Source organism: Nuphar pumila, chromosome 11 (genome assembly GCF_984573655.1).
Source record: "Nuphar pumila chromosome 11, dmNupPumi1.hap1.1, whole genome shotgun sequence".
Lineage (NCBI taxonomy): Eukaryota > Viridiplantae > Streptophyta > Magnoliopsida > Nymphaeales > Nymphaeaceae > Nuphar > Nuphar pumila.
In genome coordinates this window covers 110,188,401-110,197,288 of record NC_143259.1, presented here as the reverse complement: position 1 = coordinate 110,197,288, position 8,888 = coordinate 110,188,401, and the positions used below count along the sequence as shown (strand labels likewise).

Here is an 8,888-nt window from a genome sequence, read left to right as displayed (position 1 = left end):
CTCTCTCTCTCTCGTATAACTGTATAATCAAGAAACCAACTACAACTACCACCGTCAGCATCCAAAACGAACCTATATATCCACCACAGAGATATCCCTTCTTTGCCTTTTTGCCCTCTTCCTTCTTCCATTTTCTTGGCATTTCACATTTTCAAGAGAGTTCTGTTGGGTGATCCCTTCCCTGCCTTCTTGCCCTCTTCCTTTTCTTGGCATTTACATACGCCATGCAACATACCATAGTCAGGCAAGTCGGGGCTATCAACGTCCATCTAGAAATGGAGTACATCCGAGACTACATAGTCGACAACTACCCCTACGTCACCATGCGGCCCATCATCGCCGAAGCCGCACCCCAGCAGCAGCCCGAGGGCGAAATCACACAGGACACCATCTACGCCCGCTTCGCCGAGGGCCTCAACACCGGCCGACTCCGCCTCTTTCAGCTCGGCCTCACCTTCTCCGACGAGCACGGCAACCTCCCCATCAACCCCCACACCCGCGAGAGGTTCATCTGGGAGTTCCACGTCAAGGTCGCCAACTCCCCGAATGAGATCAACGCCGACTACCGACAGAATCTGACGGAGCATGGCTTCAACGTCGACTTTAACCTACGGAACGGCATCCACCAGAACATCTTCGCCACCAAGTTGTGGGGATTGGGCTTGTTCTCGAATGAGGGCATCACGTGGGTGGGGTTAGGAGTGGTCTTGGGCTTCGCCTCCATCCTGAAGGTCCTCTGGGGGCGCGTGCACGACACGAGGGAGGGATTCCTGGGGTGCGTGAGGTTCTACTTCCCAAGGTCGTATGATGTGTGGCACCTGATGGTCTACTGCGGCTTCTCGGTGACTCTTGATGATGTCGCCAGCTTGATCCGGTGGGGAGTGCAGGAGTCGACGGTCACTTTCAACCAGGGTGGGCCTGGCAGCCTTATGACGCTGCACACGTTCTTGGCGTTGAAGCGCCAATACTTTCCTAATGGCATTCCGCAGAATCTTGTCAATGTGATCTAGGGATCGCTGGAGTCGGAAGAGAGAGAGAGAGAGAGAGGATTTTCTTGAAAGATTCTAGTTTCTTGCTGGTGTTGGTTGTTCAAGATTCTTGGTGGTGGTGCAAGATTGCTGCTGTTGATCCTCAATGCTGCTAGGTTCCTTTCTTTTTTTTGAAGAAAAAATATTCATTGATTCATTTCTGATTGTAAAAATTACATCACAAGCTGACGAGATGTCACTAAAGCAGGGATCAATAGGATCTAAGGTAAGACTGAGAAGAAGAATAAAGAATAAAACTGCAATGGATTTACTCCTCAGATCAGCGACTATTGGAACCCTTTAATACATATCAAAGACTTAGGTAGTTACACTGATCATATAAGAAGTTCTGTCACACATAAACAGAAACCAAGATAAAATATACCAACAGATTACCTTAAACATTATTGAGTATTTTTTATTGTAGTAACAACAATCTTTGACTAAAACCATAAGGTCAATTGGAGCAAATAAATTATAGAATAGTCCCTGTAATGCTTACAAGTGTCTCAAGTCACATCAATCTATTTTTAAGATAAAGAACCAAATGTAAAACATGTGGATCCAAGGATATGAAGATAGGTTGTTACAGTAAATAACAAAGATACATGATCATGAAAATAGGAGAGTGAAAAATCTTAAAACATTATCAAGTCAGGATACATAAAATCAGCAAGCCAAATTCTCAGGAAAAATGATAGCAAATGCATAGCACTAGAAGTCCCTATGTTGACAAATAACTGCCATCTTATAATTTATTCCTGATTGTAAAGAAAAAGATGGGATCTATGTCATCAAATACTTTCAACATGTGGAGAGTATGCTTAAAACTTGTCTTTTGAAAGTGTCTTGGTAAAGATGTCTGCAATTCGATCTTCACTCCTGCAAAATTTCAGCTCAACTTCACCTTCTTCAATTGCATCTCGAATGAAATGGTGCTTGATGGCAATGTGGAGAGTTCTACTATGATAAACTGGATTTTTGGCAATGTCGATGACTGATTTGTTGTCACATAACATCATTGTAATTTGCTTTTGCTTCTCACTAATGTCTTCAAAAATTCTCCTAAGCCAAATGACTTGTGATGTTGCCAAACTTGCTAAGACATATTCAGCTTCAGCATATGATTGCGCCACACTTTGTTGCTTCTTTGATGCTCAAGAAAATACTCCCGAACCAAGTGAAAAACAATAGCCTGAGGTGCTCTTCATATCATCATGACATCCACCACAATCACTATCACAATAACCATGCATGTTTATAGGAACTCCTTTGCTTAATTTGATGTCATAGTTGAGTGTCCCTTTGATGTATCTTAACACTCTCTTGGCTGCTCCAAGATGCATTTGACTGAGATTGTGCATAAACCTTGATAATAAGTTTGAAGCAAACATAATATCCAATCGTATAGCTGTGAGATAAAGCAAATTTTCCACCAAATTTCTATACAAAGTAGAATCAACTTTCTTTTCCCCATCTTCTTTAACAAGTTTTTCACTTACAACAAGTGGTGTAGCCATAGGCTTGCAATCAGCCATGCAAAACTTTACAAGAAAATTTACAACATATTTCTTTTGACAAATAAAGACTCCATCATTATATTGATAAATCTCCATGCCAAGAAAATGATGTAACTGTCCCATGTCATTCATTTCATATCTTTTCATCATGTCTTCCTTAAAATTAACAATAAACTTCTCATTGTTACCGGTATAAAGTAAATCATCAACATATAAAGCAACAATGAGAATGTTTGAGTTACCTTGAGTCTTTACATACACGGTTGGTTCACTCTTGCTCTTCTTGAATCCTTGCTCTATGAAGTAAGAATCAATTTGGCTATATCAAGCCCTTGGAGTTTGCTTCAACCCATACATAAAAATGTGTAGCGATGGATTAGTGACAGATAGCATACATCGCTAATCTACATTTTTCTTGTAGTGATTTTACCCTGTATATAGATCGAATTATGAACGTATGTCTACAATCATAGATTTTGCCTTGAATATGATTCTCGAATTGGATCCAAATACCATAACATAAAAAATGTACATAAAACAAATATGTAACAATTTTTTTAATATCACAACGTTATAATTGGTATTGGATATGGATCCAATTATGAGCGTATGTCTAAAATATGGATTTTTGTCCCGAATATCGATCTCAAATTTGATCCAAATACCACAACATAGAAAAATATTTAAAATCTAAAATCTCATATTGGATCTAAAAACTAAAAATGTTTAAAATTTGAGTAACTTGAGAAAAAATAAGAATTGATATTTTTTAATATATAAATAATTTAATCAATTTCATATTACATCTAATTATAAAAGTTTATCATAAAAATATCAAACCCTAAAATCAAATTAATTATAAAAATCAAATTATCATCCTATTAAATCACAAAACCTTAAAATGCAAGAAAATAAAATCATGAATTAAGAAATTTGATTCAAAGCCTCCCTAATCAATTAAAGAAAAAAACTAATCAAATGAATGAAAACCCTAATCAAATTAACTATAAAAAGCCCTCATTTAAAAATTTTGATTCAAAGCCCTAATTAAAGAAAATAAAAAAACTAATCAAATTAACTATAAAAAAAAACTAATCTATGAAATTTGACTCAAATCCCTAATCAATGAAAAAAAACTCTAATTAAATAAAAGAAAACCATAATCAAATTAACTATAAAAAGTCCTTATTTAAAAGTTTTGATTCAAAGCCCTAATCAATGAAAAAAAATCCTAGTCAAATTAACTACAAAAAAAACTTAATTTAAGAAATTTGATTCAAATCCCTAATCTATAAAAATCAAAGAAAAAAAAACCATGAAAATCAAAGAATAAAAGAAGAAGAAGAAGAACGAATAATGTTGTAGAAAAAAAAAGAAGAAGAAGAAAGAATGAAGAAGAAAGAAGAAGGGAAACAAAAAAGAAGGAGAAGAAAAATCTTAATCTATGAAAAACAGAGAAGAAGGAAAATGAAAAATGAAGAAGGGGGAGAAGCAAAGAAGGAAGAAGAAGAAGGGAAACTTGACTGCTAAGACCCTCGCCACCGGCCTTACCATGGGCACCGACTGCAAGAGTAACAGAGAGAGAATCGGGGGGACCCCTCTCTGCCTGATTTTTTTTTATTTTGTTTCGCTTAGCCTTGTTCTCATTGTAATAGGGGGTGGAATAAAAATTGCATAGAAATAAGGATGTGGCAGACATGTTTCGTGCATCCACCGCATCCAATGTTTGTTGAAAACACTGTCCCCAACATGATTTTCGTCTGAAATCATGCAAGAGCAGTGCATCAAACATACCCTAATGGGACGGGAAACAGGAGTGTCATCCAGTAGTGGGTCCACAGTCTGGGTTGCTGTCTGGTAGATGGGACCATAGTATGAGTGTGTAGTCCCATGCGGGGCTGCACTCTGGGTGTGTAGTCTCATGTGGGACTACAATCTGGGTGTGTGGTCCTACGTGGGACTACACTCTTACTAGGTGTGTGGTCCTGTGTGGGATTGCACTCTCAGTGTGTAGTCTCGTGTGGGATTGCACTCTGGGTTCGTAGTCCTATGTGGGACTACAGTCTAGGTTTGTGCTCCCAAACCGAAATAAGGGTTTTATGCTCTTTGTAGTGGTTCTTTTTCAAAATTCCTATGTTTGTCATCCTTAGGGATTCTATGAAAATTTTGGGCATCTACAAATGCACCTCTTTGTCATTAATCGAATTTTGTATGATTTATGACAAAGAAATAGATATCTTAAAATGAAATCAACCAATTTTGACACCATTGGGTTATTGAGACTTTTTGGGGTCTCACCAAATGAGGAAAAATCAGTGTCGAAACAACTGGGTTATCAAGACCATTTATGGTCTCACTGAATGAGGTCAACCTGCGTCGTAAGGAAGGAGTTGAGTTATCGAGACCTTTTATTGTCTCGTTGAACAAGGTCAAGTAAGTTCTGGGACAACTATGTTTTTGAGACCATTTGTTGTCTCATTGAGCAAGCTTGAGTCAGTGTCAAGGGAGAAATTGGGCTATCAAGACCATTTTGTGCTCTCGTTGAACGAGGTTGAGTCAATGTCAAAGGAGAAACTAGTCTATCAAGATTGTTTTGTGGTCTCGTCGAATAAAGATGGGCCAATGTTGGGACAACTAAGTTTTCAAAGCTGTTTATGGTCTCCTTGAGAGAGGTCGGGCTAGTGGAATGGACAATTGGGTTTTTTAAACCATTTTATGGTCTCACCAATTGAGGCCATACCAGTGTTAGGATAATTGAGTATTGATCCTAACTGAGGAGGTGGTGTCAATGATCCTAAGGGTTATTGTGCAAGTTGCACTATCTTATAAAACATTATTCATCTGCATTGTTGATTTGTTATAAACCTACATCTGCTCTTGAGGTGAGGCAATGTTGGGCTTTAGGCAAGGGTAGTACAAGAGTTATGTAGCTCTCCTTCATGCATTTTAAGCCTGTTTTGACTTTTTTGATGCCTTTATATATATATATATATATATATATATATATATATATATATATATATATATATATATATATATATATATATATATATATATATATATTTACATTTTTTTGCAAAGTGCTTGTGGTAACAAATACAATGAGTCCTACACCTCTTGACAAAATAGTTGGTTCAGAGCTATGGTAGAATTGTCCCAGTAGGGGGGCACCTCTCACAATTCAGATGATGCAGGGCATAAGTGCCCTTGCTTAAGATAATCAATTAGGATAAGGCTTCCTACCCCAGTGAGGGGAGTCTGGTATACTTTGGTTAGGTGGCACTAGGTGAAAAATAATAGAGTTTTTTGCTCATACTTTAGACTTAGGATCCCTTTTACTAGACTTTGGGTGCCTATGATGCATGGTGTAGGAAATATGCTTTCATAATATGCAGTGGGACTCATACTTTTTGTCAAAAAGTAGGTAGCCTATGGTGATGTGACCTCAATGAATGATCAATCTTTTAGGGATAAATTTTTGTTTTTTTTTTCATTCTCTAAACACTTAGTGCCTTCCTAACAAGCTAATTCATGCACTTAAGATTCATACATCTAAGACTTTTCTCATCTTAAGTTAGATAAGATAGGGATACTCGGCTTCATTAGGATTTTTCTTCTCTGTTTCTACTTTAGCTTCAAGCGATTAGTTATAGGAACATGAGATTGAGTCTCAAGGCATTTTTGTTAGGTCTAACTATTCCCACTAAAGCTTAAACTCTAAAATATTAGAGCTTGATGAGAACACACTTCAAAATATTTTTTGCCCCTAGATAAGTTTTTTAAAGTCTTTGTTTTTAGCTCAAAAGGGGATTATTTCTCACTTTTACCATCCTTTGACTTGAGACCTGGCAATCATGAGTCTCATGGATACACAGTTTAGGAGGGATGTCATTATTTATCCAACATTTTTTTTTTAAAAGCCATATGGTCAGAACTTGCTACCTCGTTATAGGTGCAGAAGTAAGTATTGACTCTCTCCTAGCACACATTTTTCTATTTGAACATGTACCCTTAAGGTAGTTGTATGACTAGAGTCGGCTACCATGTCATAGATCCAGAGGCGAGTATTTGTTTTTCTTAGTACAAGATTTTATATTTCAACCTCTATCCTTAAAATAGTCATATGATCAAAGCCTTACACCTCACCATAAACTTGGAGTAGATATTAGCCTTTTTACACTTTTCACTTGGTACCCTTTTTTTATTTTTCGTATACTTTTCTGATTTTTTTTGTATCGACATAAAAAGAAAGGTCTATCAAGAAATCGACCTATGAAGCAAATTAGCACCGAAGCAATAAACACCTAACTCTTTTCCTGAAGAGTTGGTCACCTATGTGGGTTTTCAAAGGATCTATATTTATGTATTGATAATAATCTCGTGTCTTTATAATTTATCTTTATAGGCTCACAAGCTAGAATTATTGGATTAAAGTGCCTTGACCTCATTATATTGCTATGTTGTCTTTAACTAAAACTTAGATGTCATATGTGATAGGTTCTCTTGTGTAGGAATACTTGAGAGAAATGACCATTTTGAAAAGAGTTAAACCCATTTAAAGAGAAGATACTTTATCGTAAATGATCTCTCAATCACCTGCTTTGCATAATGGTGATCTATCCCTCACTCATAATTGTTTGAGACAAGGTGAACTGGGTTGTCGAGACTGTTTAAGTCTCGCCAAATGAGGTTACGCCAGTTCATAGGAACACTGGGTTGTCTATACCATTTGAGTCTCTTCAAACTAGGTTGAACCAGTATAGAGAATAATTGGGTTACCGAGACCATTTGGGTCTCGCCAAACAAGGTCGGATTAGTGTTGAGAGCAATTATTTATATGCTCAGCTGCTAGAGGTCCCCTCTCATCTAATGGAGAAGGGTTTTTTCACTTTTCAAAAAGAACTCGGGTAACTCTATAATATTCTCTCTCTTGATTTCACACTTAGGTTTGAAGTCCTTTGGCTCATCCCCACACGACTTTTGATGAAAAAGACATTATTGGATAGGTTGAAGTAAACAAAAATAAGGGGTTTGACAAAAAAGATTTTGTAACCTTGCCGACGAGAATAGTATACTCCTGCAATGAAGGGAATAGTTTGGACCTAGTTATAAAAAGCTTTTTGGATTTTCTTGGATTTTTATTTTTTTAGATTTTTAAAATGTTTTGTGGAAGCCTAGTTGTATGCCGAGGGTTACCAGACGACACAAGAATCGGTTCGTCTTGTGTGTGTGTGCTTTGTGAGACCTCAGATAGGCCATCAGTCGGAACAGCATTAGCATTTAAAGACACAAATGCCTTTTTTTCAAGCTTCTCTACATTTTCTCTAATTTGCCTCCTCATTCATCGGTTGCGTTGGGAACCAACCATATTAGAAAAGTATTCACATAAAATGCAGCATCCCTGCATCATGCATCACCCAGGCAGCCACCTATCTTGGCATTTCTCTAGACTGGCATAGTCTCCATCTCGAGAAATGTTGAGATGGGTGGCTGTCAGCAATGCAGCGTTTCTGTATAAAAATGCCCTATTTAGAAAATTGGCCTGCATCCAGCCTTATCATCTCTCTCTCTCTCTTCCAAAATCAATACCCAAAAAACAAAAAACAGTTTATCTGTACAAGCACAACCAGCACCAACGGGGCATGTCTCCTTGTGGTTGGACGTTGCAGGTTCAAAACCCAATGGTACATTGAATAACTGATGGGGTCTGCCTAACCCCAGCTTTCTTAACCCAGCACCATGGCTTTAGATTTTTATATGCATTTGCTTTAGCAATAATCATGCCATTCCAACCTTAAAGAAAGGTGATTGGTCAGCAGCTGCTTGTAATAAATAATATATTTTGAGTAAAAGACAATACAAAAATAATAATAATACCATTTCAAAGGTATATATATATATATTTTGTCCTAAAATAAATTGTACATGATATTACAATGCACAAATTTTAATATTTTATTATTCTATTTGCTTTTTAATGTTCTTTATAATGGAAGATAAAAAAATGACTATTTCAGCTCATTTCGTTCGAGTCTGAATCCATATTATGAGTGAGATTCAGATCCGAAACCGATAACATTGCACTCAAACATGTAATTGACAAATATGAGAGAGAGAGCCGAAAGTAATTCAACATTACCACTCATGAAGATCAACAAAATGTTGAACCCATGAACTGAACAAGAACAAAAGCCAAAACAAATAAAGAAAGCACAAGAGAAAAGAACATTAGATAGATAAAATGGGCTCACGCCGGAGCAGCTTGCTCAGATTGCGACAAAGGACAGGTAGCATCAGCAGGAGAGAGAGAGAGGGAGAGAGAGCACACACGTGTTTGGAG

The 8,888-nt window shown here is 37.2% G+C and overlaps 1 protein-coding gene across 1 annotated transcript; it reads left to right on the top strand.

Moving 5' to 3' along the window:
• Positions 1 to 275: 275 nt before the first annotated feature.
• LOC149822817 (putative CCR4-associated factor 1 homolog 7) lies at positions 276 to 1,163 on the top strand. The gene is made up of 2 exons (XM_089980389.1): positions 276 to 1,001; positions 1,095 to 1,163. Exons 1-2 carry the CDS (start codon positions 276 to 278, stop codon positions 1,161 to 1,163), a joined length of 795 nt encoding a protein of 264 aa, XP_089836515.1.
• Positions 1,164 to 8,888: the final 7,725 nt, after the last annotated feature.

Coding starts and splice junctions, on each gene's coding strand:
- LOC149822817 (XM_089980389.1), top strand. CDS start 276: ATGGAGTACATCCGAGACTACATAGTCGACAACTACCCCTACGTCACC. Junction 1,002..1,094: donor TTCCGCAGAATCTTGTCAAT/GTGATCTAGGGA, acceptor TGGTTGTTCAAG/ATTCTTGGTGGTGGTGCAAG.